This window comes from Bombina bombina, chromosome 1 (assembly GCF_027579735.1).
Source record: "Bombina bombina isolate aBomBom1 chromosome 1, aBomBom1.pri, whole genome shotgun sequence".
Lineage (NCBI taxonomy): Eukaryota > Metazoa > Chordata > Amphibia > Anura > Bombinatoridae > Bombina > Bombina bombina.
Genome location: NC_069499.1, coordinates 537,669,833 through 537,697,637, shown reverse-complemented (window position 1 = coordinate 537,697,637; position 27,805 = coordinate 537,669,833). Strand labels below are relative to the sequence as shown.

The 27,805-nt window shown below is 36.5% G+C and overlaps 1 protein-coding gene across 2 annotated transcripts in view; it reads left to right on the top strand.

Annotated features, from left to right (window-relative positions):
* Positions 1-27,805, top strand: part of NRP2 (neuropilin 2) — a 198,447-nt gene that overhangs the window by 118,390 nt on the left and 52,252 nt on the right. For both annotated transcript variants that reach the window (XM_053698656.1, XM_053698657.1), the window contains exons 11-12: positions 21,478-21,591; positions 25,648-25,788. In XM_053698656.1, coding sequence (XP_053554631.1) covers positions 21,478-21,591; positions 25,648-25,788 — 255 coding nt within the window. The remainder of the gene's footprint in view (positions 1-21,477; positions 21,592-25,647; positions 25,789-27,805) is intronic.

Below are 27,805 nucleotides of genomic sequence, written 5' to 3'. Positions count from 1 at the left end.
TATTTTACACTGGAAGACGCCTGCTACAGAGCTTGTCTATGAATCTGATGAATCAGGTCTGCTGTCCAGATGTGATATATTTTGTAGATATGCAGAACCACATATGGAAAACACATCTCTCTTTGAGTTCCCATAGCAGGAAGTAAATAGTGCAGAACTGAATATAGCGCTTTTCCAGGGTCATCAAGAGCACATAACTCACTTTATGAACATTAGTCTTTTTTAAGGATTGTTAAAAACAAATTATAGTAAAAAACTGAACACATTATTTTGTTGTGGTGTAATGATATTCTATATACTTATATAAGTTAACAAATATTAACTCATGTAACATGTTATGATGCAAATCTGATTTTTAATTTGCCAAATCTTGATTGCATAGAACTGAAAGGGCGATTAAGAAAGGTTTTGATATTTTCCCATCACATGCTCAGAGGGACATAAACGTCTTCATTTAGCTAACATGGTGTTTAAAAGGACATTATATTTAAAAATCCCTCCCTATCTGAATTCTTCTCTTTTCACTTCCCTGTCGGTACCGAAGGTGCCACTTCCTTCAGTGATTTCCACTAAAACCCTCAATGCACCAAACCTTTGGAGGTTGGTCTCTTTAGGGCTTTCAAAGGAATCTAAGGAGCAAATTTAATTTAACCCCTTAAAGTGAAGGTAAAGTTACGATCACCACTATCAACTATCACATCAAATGATTACATCAAACATAAGTTTCATTCATCATTTTCTATAATTTTATATATAAACATAGTTATAAGTGTTTAAAAGCAAAATTCTTAGCGTCTTTTATTCATCCTGTTTTTTGTTTTGTTTTTTCACATTTTTGTCACGTGTTTCAATCCTCCTGTTGAAATTTAGGCCGTCAGGCGGCCGTCACTGTCTTCCGCCCACTAAATAAACAGCGCATGCGTGATTTCCTTTTTCATGCTATTGAACACCATACGCGCTCCTGTGTTACACATGCGTGGTGTTTACAATTGGGAATCCCTTATAACGGCATTGGGTAAACGATACTGTTGAGCGCATCACTGTATTTAAAACATAATACTTAATTATGTCTTATCATAATTTATAACCTGCTGTACTTTAATGAAATTACTGGCTAATGATGATAACTGGCTAATGATTAAGCACGGGAGCGAGCATAGAGTGGTGACGTAGGGAGCAGGTGGGACCGCTCTCTAGTATACAGAGTTATCGGAGCAGGAAGTAACAGATGGGAGGAGCGACTACCGGTAAAATACAGGATTTTATACATTAAAATATCTTCTTCACAAACATATTATACTTTTAAAAACCTTGTGATTAAGCTAAAAAAAAATGGACAGGCTGACTAGAGATTGCTAGTAAACAGCTAAACTTTACCATCACTTTAATGACCGGACCATTTTTCAATTTTCTTACCCTTAATGACAATGGCTATTTTTACATTTCTGCTGTGTTTGTGTTTAGCTGTAATTTTCCTCTTACTCGTTTACTGTACCCACACATATTATATACCGTTTTTCTCGTCATTAAATGGACTTTCTAAAGATACCATTATTTTCATCATATCTTATAATTTACTAAAAAAAAAAAAAGATAAAGTATGAGGAAAAAATGGAAAAAAACACACTTTTTCTAACTTTGACCCCCAAAATCTGTTACACATCTACAATCACCAAAAAACACCCATGCTAAATAGCTTATAAATTTTGTCCTGAGTTTAGAAATACCCAATGTTTACATGTTCTTTGCTTTTTTTGCAATTTATGGGGCAATAAATACAAGTAGCACTTTGCTATTTCCAAACCACTTTTTTTCAAAATTAGCGCTAGTTACTTTGGAACCCTGATATCTGTCAGGAATACCTGAATATCCCTTGACATGTATATATGTTGTTTTAGAAGACATCCCAAAGTATTGATCTAGGCCTATTTTGGTATATTTCATGCCACCATTTCACCGCCAAATGCAATAAAAAAAAAAAAAGTTCACTTTTTCACAAATTTTGTCACAAACTTTAGGTTTCCCACTGAAATTATTTACAAACAGCTTCTGCAATTATGGCACAAATGGTTGTAAATGCTTCTCTGGGATCCCCTTTCTCAGAAATAACAGACTTATATGGCTTTGTGGTTGCTTTTTGGTAATTAGAAGGCCGCTAAATGCCGCTGCGCACCACACATGTTTTATGCCCAGGAGTGAAGGGGTTAATTAGAGAGCTTGTAGGGTTAATTTTAGCTTTAGTGTAGTGTAGTAGACAACCCCAAGTATTGATCTAGGCCCATTTTGGTATATTTTATGCCACCATTTCACCGCCAAATGCGAGCAAATAAAAAAAAAAAACTTTACATTTTTCACAATTTTAGGTTTCTCACTGAAATTATTTACAAACAGCTTGTGCTATTATGGCAGAAATTGTTGTAAAAGCTTCTCTGGGATCCCCTTTGTTCAGAAATAGCAGACTTATATGGCTTTGGCGTTGCTTTTTGGTAATTAGAAGGCCGCTAAATGCTGCTGCGCACCACACGTGAATTATGCCCAGCAGTGAAGGGGTTAAATTAGGTAGCTTGTAGGGAGCTTGCAGGGTTAATTTTAGAGATCAGCCTCCCACCTGACACATCCCACCCCCTGATCCCTCCCAAACAGCTCTCTTCCCTCCCCCACCCCACAATTGTTACCGCCATCTTAAGTACTGGCAGAAAGTCTGCCAGTACTAAATAAAAGAGTTTTTTTTTTTTTTAAATAAAAATTATAAAATATTTTAGTTGTGATGGACCCCTGCCTTAGCACCAACCTCCCTGATCCCCCCCCCTCCAGCTCTCTAACCCTCTCCCCTACCTAATTACCGCCATCTTGGGTACTGGCAGCTGTCTGCCAGTACCCAGTTTGGCCCCACAAACCAAACTATTTTAATTTTATTTATAACTTTTATTTGTATGTTTAATTATTTCTGTAGTGTAGCAGCCCCCCCACAATACCCCCACCCCCTCCCCCTCCCAGATCCTTTTAAATGTAAAAAATAAAATAACTAAAATAACTTTTTTTCCCCTTCCTTTTTCATTGGTGTCAGTGTGGCTAATGCGCGCACGTGCACGTGCACGCGCACCTACGTGCACACGCGCACCCGTGCACGTGCGCGCATCGTGCACGTGTGCGTGCATCGTGCACGCACGCGCATCGTGCACGCGCGCACGCTCCCTCCTCCCACCAGACAAAGGCACCATCGGCACCATCACTACCGGTGCAGAGAGGGCCACAGAGTGGCTCTCTCTGCATCGGAGGCTTGTAAAGGGGTATTGCAGGATGCCTCCATATCGAGGCATCACTGCAATACCCTCAGAGCTGCTGGAAGCGATTGTGATCACTTCCAGCACTCTGTTAGACAACTGACGTACCAGGTACGTCTATTGTCATTAACAGTTAGTTTTTGCATGACGTACCTGGTACGTCAGTTGTCATTAAGGGGTTAAAGGTGAAAGTTTTATTTTGACTAGACTATTCCTTTAAGAAGGTGAAAGGGACATTCAATTTTTTTTTCTTTGTTACAGCTAAAATAGGTTATTTTAAAATGTCTAAAAACACAATGGGGCCGAATTATTAAGCTCCGAAGGGTGCTTGATGCTCCTGTTTCTGCGCACGCGTAAACAGCAGTTATGAAGCAGCGGTCTAAAGAACGCTGCTTCATAACTTGTCTGCTGCCTCTAAGGCCGTAGACATCAATCTGCCCGATACTATACGATCAGGCTGATTGACACCCCCAGCTAGCGGCCGATTGGCTGCGAATCTGCAGGGGGCGGCATTGCACAAGCATCTAACAAGAACTGCTTGTGCAATGATAAATGCAGACAGCGTATGATGTTGGCATTTATCGATGTGCGGCGGACATGATATGCTACATCGTATTGTGTTCGCTCGTACTTTGGTAAATTGGTCCCAATCTTTATTGTTTTTATGCTTGTTGGGAGATGTGAGCAATTTGTCCCACACATGACATGTACTTCCTGTTTGTATCAATTTACACAGGAATTGTTTCCTATGCATGATAGGGATGTTTTTAATCCGAGATGCTGTTTTAAATGCCCATTTAGTTGAATAGATTCTTCTATTTTCCTTTCACCAAGGGAATTAATCGTTTTAAATCTCCAAAGGGCGTTGACACAGTATAAAAAGAAAATAATTCTAAAAAGAAAAAAACAAGTTCTCTATGCACTTCCTTTATGACTAGAAATGGAGACTATTTATTTCTGGCATACACATATATGGTATTAAATACATATACAGTATATTTTGTTTGTTTAGCACTGTTTGTGATGGGTTTGATATTTAAGAAATAGAAACAGTGGACTTTGGTCTTTACATGGGGTGAATTTATTAGTTCATATGTTGAAAGATAGAACTATGCTTAATCCATGGCTTGAAAAATGTATTTTAAATTTAGGCGTCAGCAAGAATATTGAGAAGATGGGCACAAACTATTGTTTGCATATAAATAAATGAAGACTTATTTAAAAAGTTGTGAGCTAGAATTAAAGGGACAGCCTACTCCAGAATTTGTATTCTTTAGAAAGATAGATACTGTAATCCCTTTATTGCCCATTCCCCAATTTTAATAACCAACACAGTTATATTAATATATTTTTACCTCTGTGATTACCTTGTATCTAATCATATGCAAACTGCCCCCTTATTTCAGTTCTTTTGGCAGACTTGCATTTTAGCCAATCAGTGCTGACTCTGTAGGAGTGAGCACAGTGTTATCTATATGGCACACATGACCTAGTACTGTCTGGCTGTGAAAAACTTGTAAAATGCACTGAGATAAGAGGTGGCCTTCAAGTTCTTAGAAATTAGCACATGAGTCTACCTAGGTTTAGCTTTCAACAAAGAATACCAAGAGAACAAAGCAAATTTGATGATAAAAGTAAATTGGAAAGTTGTTTAAAATTGCATTCCCTATCTGAATCATGAAAGTTTCATTTTGACTACACTGTCCCTTTAAAGCAGTCATTAATCCCTTGCTCCCAGGATCTATCAAACCCTTTAGTAGTCAATTCATTGTCTAAAAAAAAAGTCTGACTATACATGTGCATGTGGGATGTCCGTAGTGAACTCATTGGTACAATGAGAAATACACGTTTCTACATGAAGCAGTTAGTGTGTGCAGCCACACATTGCGTTTACTGGTCCAAAACCAATTAAAACAATTTGTGTAACAGCTCAGGGGAGAACAGATTGGTTTGAAATTTTAGCTCTGTTTTAAAATACATTTATTGCCTAAATTGCTTAATTTAGTCAGATGTTAAACGAATATCTGAGGTTCCAGCAGACATGAAATGTTAATCCAGAAACACAGAAATGGCACTAGTGATCTTCTGCTTGGCTATAATCATTATAAATTGCGTGTGTGTGAGTGCGTTTGATGATTGGACTAGCCTAGTTACTCTACAGATTTGAATGCCAAAATTACAAGAGTAATACTTTGTTCTTCAAAAAGAAAGTTATTACTACTTACTCCAGTACCCTTTTTTTGACACACACTCACACGCACACTCATGCACTAACACACACACATGCTTATGCACACACACACTCATGCACTAACACACACACTCACACACATGCTTATGCACTAACACACACACACATGCTTATGCACACACACACACTCATGCACTAACACATACACTCACACGCACACTTATGCACTAACACACACACATGCTTATGCACACAAACACACTCATGCACTAACACACGCACACTCATGCACTAACACACACACACATCCTTATGCACACACACACTCACAGGCACACTCGTGCACTAACACACACACACATGCTTATGCACACTCACTCTCATGCACTAACACACACACACATGCTTATGCACACACACACTTTCCATAGCTCTTGAAAATTTCTGTGGCTGGTTAAGCATAATTCTTGCTGGCAACTAAATCTCATATAAATTTGTCAGCATTTGTTCTAACCAGCATTCTCTACATCATAGAGTACTAGGTCAAATTTCTTAACATAGGTTATCTTTATTTATTGTTTTTGTTCTTATTATTATTGCTATTTTTGTTAAAAAAAAAATGAAAACAAATGCCACTAATCATTTTGCATGCCTGTCATGATGTGGGCAGCATGTGAGTGAGCCTGACAGCTGCTTGCCTCAGGATCCTTCCTTTCCCGCTATGGTTACAGAAACCGGAGTACTTTTTGGCCAGGGTTAATAGCTGGACAGCTTTACATTAAGGTGCCGGTGGTTAAAGGTTGAAGATATCATATAGCGCTTCGGGTCACTTCTTCTAGTCATGGTTAATAGTCTCTTTTGAGGTTGAGCCAGACGCTGCCAATTCTGCTATTGCTAATGACTCATCCCCAGATGACCTGCTCTTTCTTAACCCTTTAATTGCCCACAGGGATCTATTATGTGTCTATGAATTACAAGAGTTAAAACACTTTAGAACATAAAATGCTAATTAAATAAGTAGATTGTTATAAGTATAATATAAACATTTTAATGTAAACAATTCTATTGGAAAAAATAATTTGATCTAAAAAACTTTAAACAACTATATTTTAATATGCAATTTATAGGGTACTTTATGCTATATTTCAACTTTATAAAGAAATTCAGTTACTCTTTACAAAGTTTTATTAATCATCTCAATTTCCAATTACCATGGTCCAAATGTAAATTACATTCTATTCCAAAAGTCAAACAAAAGGATTGCAAAAATGTTCCTAGTCACACATGCAATACACTAGTTTACTTTTCAAGTTTGACTTTTATGTCCTTTTAATATCATCATCACTGACTGTGGGGCTGCACTACTTTTAATTAATGAGACCTACTGTGGAATGTGGCCTTGGCTACTTTCTCTTTTTTATGTCAATTGTCCATGCGTCTTTATGGACCAGTCAACACTGTAGATTTGCATAATCAACAAATGCAAGATAACAAGACAATGCAATAGGATTTAGTCTGGTCTTCAAATGAATAGTAGATTTTTTTCTGACAATTTTAAAAGTTATGTCTATTTCCTGTACCATGTGAAAGCCATCAGCCAATCACAAATGCATATACGCTTATTCTGTGAATTCTTGCACATGCTTGCACTTTTTTTAATGGAAGTAAATTGGAAAGTTGTTTAAAATTGCATGTTCTATCTGACTCATGAAAGTTTAATTTTGACTTGAGTGTCCTTTTAACTCTTGGGTTTAGTCTAATTTGCCTCTCTCATACCTTTTTGGACTTCACACTCTTCCCTCCCCCTATCTTTGCATTGTTTCCATTTTTCCCTAACACTAGTTTAGTCTTGCCATCAGCACCAGAGAAACACTACAAAACTCTATATAGCTCCTGTTCCATTGGGCAACAAGTAAGGATAGATCAGTTTTTCTAAAATCAGCAATCTGCAGGATGGTGATCTTATGGGTTCTATTCACTTATGGGGACTATTCACCTGATGCACTAAATACATATTAGTAATGATGATATTCTGACTCCTCCTCCCTATCACCTGATGCACTAAATACATATTAGTAATGATGATATTCTGACTCCTCCTTTCTATCACCTGATGCACTAAATACATATAAGTAACGATGATATTCTGACTCCTCCTTATCAACTGATGCACTAAATACATATTAGTAATGATGATATTCTGACTTCTCCCCCATCACCTGATGCATTAAATACATATTAGCATTGATGATATTCTGACTCCTCCTCCCTATCACCTGACACACTAAATACATATTAGTAATCATGATATTCTGACTCCTCCTTTCTATCACCTGATGCACTAAATACATATAAGTAATGATGATATTCTGACTCTTCCTTCCTATCACCTCATGCACTAAATACATATAAGTAATGATGATATTCTGACTCCTCCTTCCTATCAACTGATGCACTAAATACATATTAGTAATGATGATATTCTGACTCCTCCTCCCTATCACCTGATGCACTAAATACATATTAGTAATGATGATATTCTGACTCCTCCTCCCTATCACCTGATGCACTAAATACATATTAGTAATGATGATATTCTGACTCCTCCCTACTATCACCTGATGCGCTAAATACATATACGTAATGATAATATTCTGACTCCAACCTCCTATCACCTAATGCACTAAATACATATTAGTAATGATGATATTCTGACTCCTCCTTCCTAGCACCTGATGCACTAAATTCATATAAGTAATGAGAATATTCTGACTCCTCCCTCCTATCACCTGATGCGCTGAATACATATATACGTAATGATAATATTCTGACTCCAACCTCCTATCACCTAATGCACTAAATACATTTTAGTAATGATGATATTCTGACTCCTCCTTCCTAGCACCTGATGCACTAAATTCATATAAATAATGATAATATTCTGACTCCTCCCTCCTATCACCTGGTGCACTAAATACATTTTAGTAATGATGATATTCTGACTCCTCCTTCCTATCACCTGATGCACTAAGTACATATTAGTAATGATGATATTCTGACTTCTCCCCCATCACCTGATGCACTAAATACATATTAGTATTGCTGATATTCTGATTCCTCCTCCCTATCACCTGGCACTCTAAATACATATTAGTAATGATGATATTCTGACTCTTCCTTCCTATCACCTCATGCACTAAGTACATATTAGTAATGATGATATTCTGACTTCTCCCCCATCACCTGATGCACTAAATACATATTAGTATTGATGATATTCTGATTCCTCCTTCCTATCAACTGATGCACTAAATACATATTAGTAATGATGATATTCTGACTCCTCCTTCCTATCACCTCATGAACTAAATACATATACGTAATGATAATATTCTGACTCCAACCTCCTATCACCTAATGCACTAAATACATATTAGTAATGATGATATTCTGACTCCTCCTTCCTAGCACCTGATGCACTAAATTCATATAAATAATGATAATATTCTGACTCCTCCCTCCTATCACCTGGTGCACTAAATACATTTTAGTAATGATGATATTCTGACTCCTCCTTCCTATCACCTGATGCACTAAGTACATATTAGTAATGATGATATTCTGACTTCTCCCCCATCACCTGATGCACTAAATACATATTAGTATTGCTGATATTCTGATTCCTCCTCCCTATCACCTGGCACTCTAAATACATATTAGTAATGATGATATTCTGACTCTTCCTTCCTATCACCTCATGCACTAAATACATATAAGTAATGATGATATTCTGACTCCTCCTTCCTATCAACTGATGCACTAAATACATATTAGTAATTATGATATTCTGACTCCTCCTTCCTATCACCTCATGCACTAAATACATATAAGTAATGATGATATTCTGACTCCTCCCTATCAACTGATGCACTAAATACATATTAGTAATGATGATGTTCTGACTCCTCCTTCCTATCAGCTCATGCACTAAATACATATAAGTAATGATGATATTCTGACTCCTCCCTATCAACTGATGCAGTAAATACATATAAGTAATGATGATATTCTGACTCTTCCTTCCTATCACCTGATGCACTAAATACATATAAGTAATGATGATATTCTGACTCTTCCTTCCTATCACCTGATGCACTAAATACATATTAGTAATGATGATATTCTGACTCCTCCTTCCTATCAACTGATGCACTAAATACATATTAGTAATGATGATATTCTGACTCCTCCTTCCTATCAACTGATGCACTAAATACATATAAGTAATGATGATATTCTGACTCCTCCTTCCTATCACCTGATGCACTAAATACATATAAGTAATGATGATGTTCTGACTCCTCCTTCCTATCAACTGATGCACTAAATACATATTAGTAATGATGATATTCTGACTCCTCCTTCCTATCAACTGATGCACTAAATACATATTAGTAATGATGATATTCTGACTCCTCCTTCCTATCACCTGATGCACTAAATACATATAAGTAATGATGATGTTCTGACTCCTCCTTCCTATCAACTGATGCACTAAATACATTTTAATAATGATGATATTCTGACTCCTCCTCCCTATCACCTGATGCACTAAATACATATAAGTAATGATGATATTCTGACTCCTCCTTCCTATCAACTGATGCACTAAATACATATTAGTAATGATGATATTCTGACTCCTCCTTCCTATCAACTGATGCACTAAATACATATAAGTAATGATGATATTCTGACTCCTCCCTATCAACTGATGCACTAAATACATATTAGTAATGATGATATTCTGACTCCTCCTTCCTATCAACTGATGCACTAAATACATATAAGTAATGATGATATTCTGACTCTTCCTTCCTATCAACTGATGCACTAAATACATATAAGTAATGATGATATTCTGACTCCTTCCTATCAACTGATGCACTAAATACATATAAGTAATGATGATATTCTGACTCCTCCTTCCTATCAACTGATGCACTAAATACATATAAGTAATGATGATATTCTGACTCCTTCCTATCAACTGATGCACTAAATACATATAAGTAATGATGATATTCTGACTCCTCCTTCCTATCAACTGATGCACTAAATACATATAAGTAATGATGATATTCTGACTCCTCCCTATCAACTGATGCACTAAATACATATTAGTAATGATGATATTCTGACTCCTCCTTCCTATCAACTGATGCACTAAATACATATAAGTAATGATGATATTCTGACTCCTCCTTCCTATCAACTGATGCACTAAATACATATAAGTAATGATGATATTCTGACTCCTCCCTATCAACTGATGCACTAAATACATATAAGTAATGATGATATTCTGACTCCTTCCTATCAACTGATGCACTAAATACATTTTAGTAATGATGATGTTCTGGTTCCTCCTTTCTATCTTTGTGAACAACAGAAAATGGGAACTGTGAGGATTCAGGCTGAGCATTTGTATTTAACTCTGATAAAAAGGCTCAAGAACTAAATGCAAAAACAAAGGAGCACAGAGCACCTGAAGTTTGATTCTAAAAGCCCAGCTCTCCTCAGATGTATGCCCTGCATCTGCTATAGATCCTTTTTGAAGTTCCGAGCATCTGCTTTCAATTACTGCGCTGCTGGGCAACTCAAAATGAAGCTGCTTTTTGCTGCTAGCTGCTCAGAAGGGGGCTTTCTCCTCTGTTCACTTTCCATTTTGTATACCACTGCGTCCAATCTTTTTTTTTCTTTTTACATTATCTCAAACCTCCATTCTACACTATGGCACCATAACGAGAAATACAAACACTGCTATAGTCATGCGAATGCATCAGGTGTCAAGAAAGCTGTATTGTGTTGTTTGGGAAAATAGTGCTAAAAAAAAGTTACAAATTGAACAGAATAGCGAGAGATACATGATAAATGAGTGTAGAAGTAAATTGGGCTATTTTTTTTATATTATGCATTTCTTGGGTTCTGGTTCATTAGATCATCTTATTATTTAACCAGTTTCCCTTGATAATATTTGTTTAACACATACAAAGGGATTAAACATATAGCTAAACTCCTTATTAGCATATTGCTGTTCCTAAGCAGGGCACTGTTGGTGAGCCAATCAAGAATCACAATTGTCAGCTGCTTCCTGTTTAGGATGACACCATTTTCTGTGGGGGGAATCAAAAAGTTACCAACAAATCTTCATGTAAATAATAAAATTATTGCATTATAATGTCTCTTTAAATTATGGAGTGCATACATAGCCTTCTGAGGACAAGTACGCATAGAAAATGAGAATTAAATGATCATTTAGCTTTTGAAATACTTTTCTGAAGTAAAACACATGCTAAACTCTCTAATAAACTAACTTTAACATCCTATACTTTCTAAACTAGGCCGAACTAACAGATTGTCGAACTTGAGGTTTCTATTTGCAGTACAGAAACACTAATATGGAGGTATAAGGCAATATATATATATAACTCAAAGCTCCTCAATTTATGTGAATAATTATACATATATCTTTATATAAATTGTAGCTGGCCCATGACTATTTCTGTTGGCTCCTAAGTTTAATTTACATTTGTCAACCCCTGGTTTCTCCATTTTTTCTGCAATCCCATCCTTGTTTATTCTATGAAAAGGGTCCAAAAGAATGCTTGCATCCCCAGCCACCACTTCTCCTTTAACATCTACCATATGTATCTATACTAATATGAGTATTTATATTATCTCCTTATAAATTAAGCATGACCAGTTGTTTTAGCATTTAATTATCTATATATTTTCTGCATCCGCAACCCATATGGCTTCTGTTATTTTCAGACAATATCTTCTTATATAAGATTACTAACTGATCAACTTTCTTGGTTTGCCTATGAGGCACTGTCTAATGTCTTTCCATCAGCAAATAATTGCGTATAATAAGGTTATTAGGAGGATGTGAGGAAGTTATTATACATATAATAATCGGATATTAAATGAGAGCCAGACAGAGTAAAAGGATATAGATTTGTATTTAAACATAAAAGTAATCAGCAAACTTATACAAAATAGTTGACATTTGTGGGCAACACTAAATAAAGAACCCTATAGATCTTGATATAAGATAAGAAAAAAGAAACCAATTAATATTATATATATATACTGTATATAAATAAGACTAATAGTTGTATATCCTAATCATTGTCATTGTTTTCCACAATTTTGCTGATTATTTCCTCCTGAGTTGTATTTCATATAACCATGTTTTTTTTTTTATATAATAGTTTATTTACTCATTCCTAATATGATTTCTTGTTCATCATGGTATTCATAATTTTCTGTAAAATATTTCCTCTCCTAATATACCTAAATATTTCTTTCACATTGTCCTTCTTCCTTTCTTAAACCAAAAATGACATATTAAACTCATGAGATAATGTAAGATTCATCATTTTTATTTAGTATTTATTATATTAAAATGTGGTGAGAAACGTTTAAAGCAAACCACTGACAACATAAAAATAGCATACTCTCTCTCTCTCTCTCTCTCTCTCTCTCTCTCTCTCTCTCTATCTATCTATCTATCTATCTATATATATATATATATATATATATATATACATACATACACGAAAGTTAATAGGCATTTGCACTCTCACCTCTTAAGTTACGAGTCAGGGTGTCAGGGACAATATCCAATTCGAAGTAATAGATCCGCACTTGCTGGACTCTCTGTACACAATAAACTATTGTTTTTTTAAAGTCCAGCGAGTGCAGATCTATTTACTTGGAAATATATATATTTATATATAAACAAGATATTTCCTTGAGAATAATATCATTTTGTGTGTAAATTGATTTCCCATAATTCTTTGAGCTTTTACAAGCTGTGGTCAGGAGGCCTTTTAAATAGGGTGGACTGACTTCAATTTCATTTCAGGCAGATATTTCCAAAGCAAGATATAGTATCTTTGGAAAGGAAATGCCTCACTGCCTTCCGCTTGCTAATTATACTCTATTTCTGGATAGCTCACATTTACACAAGCGTGACACAGCTTCACACTTGTCATATTTGGGACTAAACACTTGTAATTCTTATTAGGAACTTATTAGGAACTTATGTCACACACATTTGTATATCCTAGTACTTTTATATATTCAAAATCTGAAATAAACTTTATATATATATATAAACATGTTGGAATGCTTGAGTCTCCAGGAGGACTACAAGCAGCTGTTTTGTTTTTGTTTTTTTTTTTGTTTTTTTAAAAAAAATTTTTTTATGTAACTGGGAATCTTCTGCATTATTAAGAGTGTTGAGTGAAATCTTTGGCAAATTGCAGTAGAAATTGGATTTCTACATACCTCTGTGAGAAAGGAACCAGATGGCTAGGTTTGTGTCCGGACCTTCACTGCTAGATGAGTAATCTGAATTCCAAGTCAGAAAGGCCCAAAAAACATTTATCTACAGTGGTTGTATAGTATTCAATTGACAATTTATTCATTTTACTGAGTTTCATCTGAAATGGGGCATTTTAAAATGCGAATTACATCTACTTTTCCTCATTGTCTTTTTTTTTAATACTGTCAGTCAATACAGCTGTGGTAGATGTTCTTTTCAGCCAATGTGCAGCAGAAATGTCAGTATCAGTTGTGCCATGAATTTTACCGTAGTTTAAATTTTAAAGGGCCATTGTAAAGTTTTAGGGCTAGACTACGAGTGGTGTATTAACTGTTGCGTGCGAGCGATAAGGGGTTTATCGTGGCTCTTTGCGAGCGTCAAAGTAACATGATTATTGAGTATTACGAGTTGAAAGTAAACACAGTCGTTTGAGCTCAATTGAATATAATGCGCGTCGGGTTAGTGTCATTTCAGAGCTCTGGTTAACTGTTATGCCAGACAAAAAAGTTGCACATAACACTTTATAAATACATCTAAAAGTACACATACACTCATAACACTGTCTAATTAAAAAATATTTTTAAAAAATGCATTAAAAAGTTATAAGGGCTCAAAGATATGAGATCTCAGGTGTTAGAAAGAAAGAAAAAAGGCCTGCAAAGATAAATATATACACATTTAACAACGGCCGAATGGCCCCTAATCGAATGGCCCCTTCAGGCTCGCTGGAAACAAGAGTTAAGAAGCAGCTGTCTTAAAACCGCTGCCTCTTAACTCAAACGCCTCCTCTGAGGCTGCGGACATCAATTCGCCCGATCTTGCACGATCGGGTTGATTGACACTCCCTGCTAGCAGCTGATTTGCCGCAAATCTGCAGCGGGCGGTATTGCACAAGCAGTTCACCAGAACTGCTTGTGCAATGTTAAATGCTGACAGAGTATGCTGTCGACATTTAGCGATGTCTGGCGGACATGATCCATATAAACACATAAATACATATATATACATATATTGACATATAAACACATAAGTACATATGTATACATATATTGACATATATATATATATATATATATATATGTGTGTGTGTGTGTGTGTGTGCATTGGAGCGTTGCAGTCAAGTAGCTGAAAACATGTAAGATGATATTTAATAAAGTGTTTAACTATGTATGTACTGTAAATATTTCACATTCCAATGTTCTTTACACAGGGGAATATGTTCTAAGTATTTTTAAATAGATATATATATATATATATATATATATATATATGTGTACATATTTATATATATATATATATATATATATATATATATATATACACACACACACAGTATATATGTATAGATATATACTTTACAATAAATCATTTAATATATATGGATTTAAGAATAAATAGAAGGTATTCTGCTATGTGAAGAACATTATAATTTGAAATATTAATATTTTATGTTGGATTAGCACACGAGTAAAGGCAATCGGGTTTGCACGCAAGTAAGGGTGTTAGTTTTTTCATTGAAGTCTATGGGGGGAAATACATTAATGGCTTTTTGCACACGTCAAGTTACCGCTTGTGGAAAAAAACTTTTTACTTTCAACTTGCAATACGCACACTAGCCGACGCACGCAAAAATCTTACTTCTAGCAAATTTAACGCACAAGGGCTTAGTATTGCTCCACTCGTAATTTAGCCCTTAGTGTTCATAAAATAATGAGAGCTGCCATGCTGTAACTTAGGTTACCTTCTCTGCTATAGCCAATTATGGAAATACAGGAAAAGGGGAGAAAATAAATAATGAAAGTATATTGTAGTTTTTTTATATATACAATGTATCATATAATTTTATATTACCATCTCAAAGTTGTTAATGCCCCTTTAAAAGCTTTAAAGGACCAGTCAACACAGTAGATTTGCATAATCAACAACTGCAAGATTACAAGACAATGCAATAGCACTTAGTCTGAACTTTAACTAAATAGTAGATTTTTTTCTGACAATTTGTAAAAGTTATGTCTATTTCCACTCCCCCTGTACCATGTGACAGCCATCAGCCAATCAAAAATGCTTATACTCTTATTCTGTGAATTCTTGCACATACTCAGTAGGAGCTGGTGACTCAAAACTTTTAAATAAAAAAAGACTGTACTTTTTTTTTAATGGAAGTAAATTGGAAATTGGAAAGTTGTCTGAATAATGAAAGTTTAATTTTGACTTGAGTGTCCCTTTAAGGTGACATTGTTATAACAAAAATGTATGAATTTTCTGATTTGTACAAGAGATACATGAAAATACAGCATCAGAGATTATTGAGAAAAAGGCAAACCACGGAATTTAAACATTTTAATAAAACAAAAACTTCACTTTGCTAGTATTGTTTATGGGAACTCGTGGAGTGCTTTAAAAAGCATTATGGGTACTCCATATGTTGCATGTCATTATAACAGTTCTATTTGTGATTGGGCTGTAATGTAGACAAAACAGTTGTTTGTCTCAATTTTAAATTCCCTCATGAGTGGATATCTCAGCAAAGGCTATCTAAGCCTGCAAGAAACAGAAGGCCTCTAAGTGCAGATTATTATAAACACATTTCAAAGCATTTTCTTCTATTCCTGTCTTTGACACCATGTAGAAATTTAGTGGTACTTAGTAAAAAATATTTTGTGTACTACTAAAGTTTACAAAGTATGCACATATATCCCCTGCTAGCCATAGCCTTGCCAGCCCCAAACTGATTTTATTTTCTTAGCCAATAACATGTTGTACAGATGTACTAATAGCATTGCAGTTTATTGTACAAAATCACCAAGCCCCTTTGTTAACATATTAAAGGAACATCAAAATCAAAGCCAAATGAGATAGTAGAGGTAGATTGGAAGGTTGTTAAACATTGCATGCTTTGCCTGAATCATGAAAGAAAAAAAAATGGGTTTCATGTTTCTTTAATTAAATGCAACATGAGTTACGAGTATAAGTACATGAGGCAGTGTCCAATTAGGCTCGACCCTCCAGAGCATAAAAGTATCCCATAAATGAATGATAGGACTCAACAGAAACCAACTAGCAAATGTAATCAGACCTGCACTGTCGCGTTTCACAGTAGCTTTCTTATGGCGAAGTGCGTCAGATGATGCAATGTAATGTTTTAACACTATTTACCATGGCTTGGATTTATGTTCACTTTAAAGACAACAGTATTTACTTACCCAAGTACATGGGATGTGCAATTTAATGCTGGTAATTTGACACTGGTCATGCCTATGCAGGTCTAATTACATGTGCTAGTTGGTCCAAGTCTCTTTAAGACAAATTAACATTTTTTTATATAAAGAATATAAGCAGAAGCTGGCACATTGCATACCCAAGAAATCTGTCACGCATATGAAAATAGTAAACAGACATTAAAAAATTGTTTTGCAAGAAAACATATTGGAATTTGGAAACTGGCGCTTGCAGCAAGGAAACACATGTATGCAAACTTATACTGTAATATCCATTGTTTACTGGCCAATAGAGATGACTCACACAGATGTATTGGCTGTTAAAGACAATACTGACAAGAAAAAGTAGGTTTATTCAATGCAGAATTATTTTATTTTACCTTTTTACTGCAGTTAAAACTAAAAACCAAGGTACAATGTCCCTCATAAATGGGTTATGCAGTCTATGGGTTACCCACAGTCATGAAAAAATAAACAAAGATCATGTTTTAAACTACAGATAATAGAGAATAAACCAACATATTATAGATATGGCATGCTGCTTTAGGAAACTGCACTAAATAAAAAAAGTACCCGTTGTGGCTAAAAATGCATGAGCCATCTGCTAATCCCAGCTCAGATATGAATACTTTGCCTTTTATAGTATTGTTACAGTCTTTGTTATTCATTCTTAACAACAGACCTGCAAACTGGAACAAAGATTCAGAACTACTGTTGGTTGAAAATTACAGCTTCTCACCAGAGACCATGGATCAAAGCCTCTAGTGTTTCCGCTAACAACGCAAATTATCTTCACATCACAGAATTGGCGCTGTTTTGTACATTCGTGTTTGATACACAAATTGACTCACTTTCTCTATATTATTGCACGTTAAGGGTTAAAACAGAGGCGCTTTCAGTGCATTTCAGAACAGCAAAGAGGAAAGAAGGGAGAAAGGAAATATATAAAAAAAAAACTTTAGTAAGATTTAATCCATTTACAGTAATTATTGGTTTATTGGCCTGCATGATATGTGAATGTGTAGGCACATTTAAAAACAAAAAACAAATGTTTGTTTTAGACAAATAAAAACTTTTGAACACGTAATTATTTACTTATTTTTTATTGAAATTTCCATTCTAACATTGAACTAACAAATGTAGCATTTAAGTATGTTTAATTTAAATATAAAAACTGAATATTTGAGAGTTAACTCTGTGAAATTATATTTGAATGGGCAGAAGAGCACCTATGTGCTTATTTGCTCTTATTATTAGCACTTGTCTTGTGGTATCCAACGGTTTTAATTGCTGCTGTAAAACTATACCACAAACCCCTCACCTTTATATTTCTCACATTTGTAACTTTGAGGGCATAACCATAGGCAATAGGGGCAATGCAGGGCAAAGCATAAATGTCCCCAAACATAATATCATCAGTGTAGACAGATACTATAAATATATCACTATAAATATATATTCAAATATCCAACCTATTTTTAGCTTCATTTAGGAAGATATTGGTTAGGTGACCCATTATTTGATGAAAATAACCTGTTCCTTATAATGTGAGGTCTCAACTGAGCATTGGTTTATTCTTTGAATGATATATCTCTGAACTAAGTATCGATTGTATTAAACTTTTTATTCTTCACATATGATATCTAGAGGGTTAAAAGGAAATTGTAGTGCAACAATTACACACTCACATTCATTAGAGAATGTAACTTTAGCTCTAGGAACCTTGTAAGTCTATATGTGTCCAACTGTAAATTTACCAATACTTTAACTATGTATTTAACTCATTTGTGCAGAAGTTGTTCTGGAGCCCTTGTGGGGCAGGCTCACACTCAAGTGAAAATTAAACATTTATGAATCAGATAGAGCATGCAATCTTAAACAACTTTCCATTTTACTTCCATTAACAAAATGTGTACAGTCTTTTTATATTTACACTTTTTGAGTCACCAGCTCCTACTGAGCATGTGCAAGAATTCACAGACTATACATATATGTATTTGTGATTGGCTGATGGCTGTCACATAATGCAGTGGGAGTTTAAATATACATAACTAAAATTTGTCAGAAAAAAATCTACTACTCAATAGAAGTTCAGACTAAGGGGTAGATTTAACAAAGGTCAAGCGGACATGATTTGCTGTAGCTCGACCTCATAGCGAATCATGTCCGCTTGGCAGCATACGTTGCCGGCATTTAACATTGCACAAACATTTCTGGTGAAATGCCTGTGCAATGAAGCCCTCTGCTCACTGGCAGCCAATCGGCCGCTAGCAGGGGCCGTCAATCATTCAGATCGGATCGGGATGATTTAAGTCTGCCACCTAAGAAGCAGACCGCTGCTTCTTAACTTCCATTTCAGGCGGACCTGAAACAGTGGGGCTATGAAGCAGCAACCGCTGCTTAATAAATGGAGCCCTTAGTGCTATTGCATTATCTTGTTATCAAGCATTTGTTGATTTTGCAAATCTACTGTATTTACTGGTCCTTTAAGATGCAGCGGTAAGGTGGTGGAGTTAAAAGACCCTTAATTTGTATGGGGTGATTAACAGACCCTGAGTAGGATTTCCTTGTGCAATGTAAAATGTGGGCAGAAGACATGCACCGTCTGCTTCCTATCAGGCACAATCACAAGTGGACAGGTTCTCTAGATGGCAACGTTGTTTGCTTGTGATTTAAAGGAACATGAAACCCCAATTTTTTTATGATTCTAATAGAACATACAGTTTTAAACCATTTTCCATTTTTTATACAATACTGGGATCCAGCTGAACACATATAGTGAGCCAATCACAAGACACAAATGTGTGCAGGCACCAATCACCAGCTAGCTTCCAGTAGAGAAGGATATGTACATATTCTTTTTCAACAACAGATGCCAAGAGAACAAAGCACATTTGAAAATAGAAGTTAATTTAAAAGTGTGGTGAAATAACATGCTCTGTCTGAATCAAGTTTTAGTTTGACTTTCCAATCCCTTTAATAAATCTGGGCCCTAGACTTACAGTGTTGCTACTGCTCTAACGTAGTAGAGCATGTCAATTTTGCATTAAATTGGGCCATTAAGTTACATCCAGTTTAAAAGAGGCTTTTCTTCATTTTCAGCATTACAGGATTGTCATGCATGTGTGTATATAATTGTAACACTAATCATATGATAAACAGAGGGTCAAATGGGAAATGTTCAATACCACTGAATAGCTTATAGACTTGAATGATAGTATTGCACTAGATAGGATAAGAATATATTCATACAGCATTGTAAGAACATATACTAATGTTAGAACATACTGCACAAATTACACTGTGCCAAAAAGATAACACTGGCTCCCATTTTATGTACACATTCTGCACTTATATATAATATTGTCCGTTATATCAATTCTCTTTCAAATATTTTTATTTATGAAGACAGCTAACAGGTAGCCTGGTAGTGTTTAAAATTTCCTGCTTCCTATAATTTTATCTTCAAAAAAAGTATTTTACAATGGTAGATCTGATCCTCTGCATTAAAAAGTTTGTCTTAATACTACAGACCCCAAAATTGAGTTTATTGTGGCTACAGATGCCCTCTCATTAGTGACATTAATGCACTTCAAAGAGTTAGATAAGATATTGTATTCTGAGAAGAGCCTTTGATGTTTGAATGGTTGGTTCTTGCTAGCTGCTGAAATGTACAAGTGTGATCTGTAGCTATGTAAATACCCTGCTGCAGACTTTGGGTCTTTTTAAAATCTAAATTAAAATATGAATAAATGAGTTTAAATTGGGTAAACCTTTTGTATGGTATTATATGAGATATTCGCTGTGCTGCTTTCTACAGATATCATGGGATATCGTCTATCATTCAGAGTTTAGCTTAGCAGACATGAAATGATTTGCCATGTTAAGAAAGGATAGCATAAAATGGCTAATAAACATGGAAAAATATTTAGGCAAAGCGCAAATGTTCACCTGAATTTACAGATTATATTATTCTTTTACTTTTTTTCAATGAGAATGTTCTATTTAAACCACCAGGTGAAAATCACTTTAATAAATTAGATCTTATTGAGCAACATTTGCAACAATAAATCTCTATGTTGTATTGAATTCCACTTTTTGTTTTGCCTTATTGTGCCAAGGAATATCACACAGGCAGGTCATAAATCAGCTGTTACGGGAAATGGCAATCATTTTGCTTATACCAATCACTTTTCTATTTGCCTTGGTTTCTATTTTCAGTGAGTCAGAAATTTGAATTGACATTGACTTACACATTTTTTTATGCAAACACAAGAATTATTTTAAGTACTTTCTATGCAGTTGCAAGCTATTTTAGGTGAAGTATTTCTGAAGATAATTACAGATGCTGATCAGAACATAACTAAGGCACTGCTTTTTTTTTTATAGAAACAAAACCTACTTTTGAGACACCAAAACCTACCATGAGGACAGAAGAGACAACCACCCAGACAGTGACTGAGGAGACAACAGAATGCGGGGAGGCTTGCTCGCCCAGTGAAGGTAAATGAAGACCTACGTTGCTTTTCTCACACACATACAAGAACATCTTCATACAATCACCTTTCCAAAGAATACACACAGATGCACGCGTTCTTTAGCACTATCACATATTTTAGTTTATAAAAAGCAGTGCAGTCAAAAGCACACCATTACAAAATGCAAAAGGACACAAATATACACATGGCCCCTAGCACACACACCTTGCCGATAGCATAAGGCTTCAACACACATTGCCCTTAACATAATAACAAACACACTGCCCCTAGCATAGATAAAAACACACATATCCACTGGCTCAGACACAAACACACAAAACCTAGCATAAACACTCAGCCCCTAGCATAAACATAAACACACAACCATAGTATAAACACACACAACCCCTAGCACAGTCACAAACACACCCTCTAGCACACACACAACCCTAGTATAAACACACACAGACTCCAGCATAAACACACACAGCCTAGCACAGTCACAAACACACCCTCTAGCACACACACAACCCTAGTATAAACACACACAGACTCCAGCATAAACACACACAGCCTAGCACAGTCACAAACACACCCTCTAGCACACACACAACCCTAGTATAAACACACACAGACTCTAGCATAAACACACACAGCCTAGCCTAGCATAGTCACAAACACACCCTCTAGCACACACACAACCCTAGCATAAACACACACAGCCTCTAGCATAAACACACACAGCCCCTAGCATAAACACACACAGCCCCTAGCATAGTCACGAACACAGCCTCTAGCACAGACAACCCTATAATAATCACACATAGCCTCTCGTATAGACACAAACACACACAGCCCCTAGCATAGTCACAAACACAGCCTCTTGCACACACAACCCTAATATAATCACACATAACCTCTAGCATAGAGACAAACACACACAACCTCTAGCATAGTCACAACCACACACAGCCCCTAGCATAGTCACAAAAACAGCCTCTAGCACACACAACCCTAATATAAACACACACAGCCACTAGCATAGAGACAAACACACAAAGCCTCTAGCATAGTTACAAACACACATTACTGCTGCCACTAGCATAGTCACACACACATAGCTTCTGCCACTAGCATAGTCACAAACACACATTACTGCTGCCTCTAGTATATTCACAAACAAACATCATTGCTGCCACTAGCATAGTCACAAACACACATTGCTGCTGCCACTAGCATAGTCACGAACACACATTACTGCTGCCACTAGCATAGTCACAAACACACATTGCTGCTGCCACTAGCATAGTCACAAACACACATTGCTGCTGCCACTAGCATATTCACAAACACACATTGCTGCTGCCACTAGTATAGTCACAAACACACATTGCTTCTGCCACTAGTATAGTCACAAACACACATTGCTGCTGCCTAGTATAGTTACAAACACACATTGCTGCTGCCACTAGCATAGTCACAAACACACATTGCTGCTGCCACTAGCATAGTCACAAACACACATTGCTGCTGCCACTAGCATAGTCACAAACACACATTGCTGCTGCCACTAGCATATTCACAAACACATATTGCTGCTGCCACTAGCATAGTCACAAACACACATTGCTGCTGTCACTAGCATAGTCACAAACACACATTGCTGCTGCCACTAGTATAGTCACAAACACACATTGCTGCTGCCTAGTATAGTCACAAACACATATTGCTACTGCCACTAATATAGTCACAAACACACATTGCTGCTGCCACTATCATAGTCACAAACACACATTGCTGCTGCCACTAGCATAGTCAAAAACACACATTGCTGCTGCCACTAGCATAGTCAAAAACACACATTGCTGCTGCCACTAACATAGTCACAAACACAAATTGCTGCTGCCACTAGCATAGTCACAAACACACATTGCTGCTGCTACTAGTATAGTCACAAACACACATTGCTGCTGCCACTAGCATAGTCACAAACACACATTGCTGCTGCCACTTGCATAGTCACAAACACACATTACTGCTGCCTCTAGTATAGTCACAAACACACATTACTGCTGCCACTAGCATAGTCACAAACACACATTACTGCTGCCTCTAGCATAGCCACAAACACACATTGCTGCTGCCACTAGCATAGTCACAAACACACATTTCTGCTGCCACTAGTATAGTCACAAACACACATTACTGCTGCCACTAGCATAGACACAAACACTCACAGCCCCTAATATAGTAACAACCACACACAACCCCTAGCATAGTCACAAACACAGCCTCTAGCACACACAACCCTAATATAAACACACACAGCCACTAGCATAGAGACAAACACACAAAGCCTCTAGCATAGTTACAAACACACATTACTGCTGCCACTAGCATAGTCACACACACATAGCTGCTGCCACTAGCATAGTCACAAACACACATTACTGCTGCCTCTAGTATATTCACAAACAAACATCATTGCTGCCACTAGCATAGTCACAAACACACATTACTGCTGCCACTAGCATAGTCACACACACATTGCTGCTGCCACTAGCATAGTCACAAACACACATTACTGCTGCCTCTAGTATATTCACAAACAAACATCATTGCTGCCACTAGCATAGTCACAAACACACATTGCTGCTGCCACTAGCATAGTCATGAACACACATTACTGCTGCCACTAGCATAGTCACAAACACACATTGCTGCTGCCACTAGCATAGTCACAAACACACATTGCTGCTGCCACTAGCATATTCACAAACACACATTGCTGCTGCCACTAGTATAGTCACAAACACACATTGCTGCTGCCTAGTATAGTCACAAACACACATTGCTGCTGCCACTAGCATAGTCACAAACACACATTGCTGCTGCCACTAGCATAGTTACAAACACACATTGCTGCTGCCACTAGCATAGTCACAAACACACATTGCTGCTGCCACTAGCATAGTCACAAACACACATTACTGCTGCCTAGTATAGTCACAAACACACATTGCTGCTGCCTAGTATAGTCACAAACACATATTGCTACTGCCACTAATATAGTCACAAACACACATTGCTACTGTCACTATCATAGTCACAAACACACATTGCTGCCGCCACTAGCATAGTCACAAACACACATTGCTGCTGCCACTAACATAGTCACAAACACACATTGCTGCTGCCACTAGCATAGTCACAAACACACATTGCTGCTGCCACTAGTATAGTCACAAACACACATTGCTGCTGCCACTAGCATAGTGACAAACACACATTGCTGCTGCCACTTGCATAGTCACAAACACACATTATTGCTGCCTCTAGTATAGTCACAAACACACATTACTACTGCCACTAGCATAGTCACATACACACATTACTGCTGCCTCTAGCATAGCCACAAACACACATTGCTGCTGCCACTAGCATAGTCACAAACACACATTGCTCCTGCCACTAGCATAGTCACAAACACACATTTCTGCTGCCACTAGCATAGTCACAAACACACATTACTGCTGCCTCTAGCATAGTCACAAACACACATTACTGCTGCCTCTAGTATAGTCACAAACACACATTACTGCTGCCTCTAGCATAGTCACAAACACACATTACTGCTGCCTCTAGTATAGTCACAAACATACTAATAATCTGTGGATTCATTATTTGATATTATGTCAGTAAATATTTCTAAACCTGCGCTGTATTTTTCATTCCTTTTTAAAATGAGCATTGAGCCCATACTAATACGTCATCTGACTTACCTTCTTGCTTCCTAATACACAAATGGAATTAGACATGTTTTTGGCCTGGTAGGTACAAGCTGACTATTTCTGGCCTTAGGCTTAAGTTCTACTTTCCGTCTTAGTTTTGTTGGTGGGATTAAGGGGGTTTCATTCTATCAAAACTAACTGCAGGTTTAAGAACTGAGCTAACTAAAAACATCCCAGAAGAGAGGGATTTTATATTCTGCGCATTGCTGGCGATTTAGCAAAAAACAACGGATTAGAGCAAATATAAGGAAGGGAAAAATCTCATGTTGTCTTTTTTTTGTCTTTTAAAGATGTTCAGTACCCATCAGGATTTAGCTGCAACTTTGACCATTCTGGGGATGTGTGCAGCTGGAAGCATGACAGCGAGGCAGATTTAGCTTGGTCTTTTCATCCATACAGTCCCTCAGTGGTGCATTCCAGCTCTGTACCTGGTAAGTCAGTAATGATTAACCTAATACTCTAACAGAGGCCTGTGCTACATTATTGATTAAAAACAGCATTAAAATAGGTATTGATTATAGAGGGTTTCAAAATAATCTGCTATGTGTAAACTAGCTGGGAGACTGGAGACGTCAATCACTTGTTTTCTTTTATGTGAATGTTTCCATTTATGTATTAGGTCTTGGTCATTTATTAATACAGGATTCTTAAAGCCATTTATTTATGTATAGAATATATTGGCAGATAAACACTGCATTGCAAAAAAAAAAAGTTCCCCATAAAAATAAAAGTTTTATAAGCACATAAAGCTACCATTTAATTTGCAAAATGTACAGTTTTTCCATTTAAGATATGTTTATGGATACACCACTCAAAAAGTCTCTTGAGTATTAAATGCTCCTTCACTGAGCTATGCAATTGCTGCGTAGTATGTAGCAGGGGCAGTTAAAATACTTAAAATGATACTAAAGTCAAAATTAAAGCTTCATGATTCAGATAGAGGACGTAGTTTTAAGAGGCGTTTCAATTTACTTTCGTTATCAAAATGTGCACAGTATTATTATAAGCACACTTCCAAGAGTTCACAGTGTACTGTCCACACATGTGTGAGTGTGATTGGCTGAAAGCTTTCACATGAATCAGGGGGCTGGCAAACTGAAGTGCAATTTTAAATTTGTCAGAAAAAAAATACTGCTTTAGCGCTGTTGGTCTAATGCGGTGTCGGGTTAGCACGTGAACAGTAACTTAGGTTTTTTGTGAACAGCGCTCTCCATTGAAATCTATGGGAGAAGAAGTTACTCTATATCTGAAGTCCTGAAGTTCGCGTACATGGGACTTTCGCTGTTGCACTAACTTTCTGCTTTCAATTTGTAATACGCACATACACTGCCCATGTTAAAGGTTTACTTTTAAGTGAAGTTAGCGCGCGAGCGAAACTAAAATTTAGTGCGCCACTTGTAATCTAGCCCTATGTGTTTAACCCCCACGTGTACCACTCAGGAGACTGCTGGTCCCAAGTGAAAACTGCTGCTGACCCAATTAGCAACAGTATCGTACGGTCCAGCTGGATCGTCCTTACTTTACTATTTTATATATATATATATATATATATATATAGGTTTTGATTTTCAATTGTCCAAGATGACTGCTGGAAAAGACTGATGGTTAATATTTATATGAGCCATAATGTTATCGGCTTCATATATTATAGCAAGAGTAGACAAACATATTTACCAACAACTGAAATGAAAAGTGATAGTTTTTTTTAGGGGCAGGAATGAACATTTGTATGTACATAGCTTATTGGGCCAGGTGTAAAATGTTAGTAGCCACGGTTTCTGGAATTTATCTGAAACAGCACAGTGATACCATTTAGTCACAGTTTTCTTACGAGGAGTTAAACCTCAAAAGCAGCATTTTACCAGCTAAACGCTTTATTTTTAGAACTGACATGATCCACTATGGAACATATTACTTAATGTAGCTGTTCAACACCTACTGCTATAGCAACCATAATGTTAACCTGTTGTGCACAAATGAGCCCTGCAAATGAGTGCAGTGCAATGCATTGTTGGCAGACATGGCACCCAGGGAGTTACAAGTGAAAGCATTTGGCAACCTTTGAAAAACTCTTGTCTTGAGTATAATGGTTGTAAAATATTCAATAGTGTTCCCACCTCCTTCCCCTTATTTTAACTTGCATTGAACAAGGATGCTGGGAATCTCTTATATACATACACCCACATATTTTCCCTCTCATACAGATTTTATACTGTGAGATTATGCTTCCTACCCAATACACCATTTCTTGAAAGTTCTTTCCATGTGATGACAATACATATAAATTCCCAGTCTTCAAATCTCACTATTTTTATAGAAAGTATTATTAGTTAGTACAATTGGTAGTTAATATAATAGTTATTATATAACTTTTTATGTTAGTGTGTTACACACATTTTGAGTAATTTAGGACTGCATTGAAGTTCCCATAGAGTGCATATAGATTGT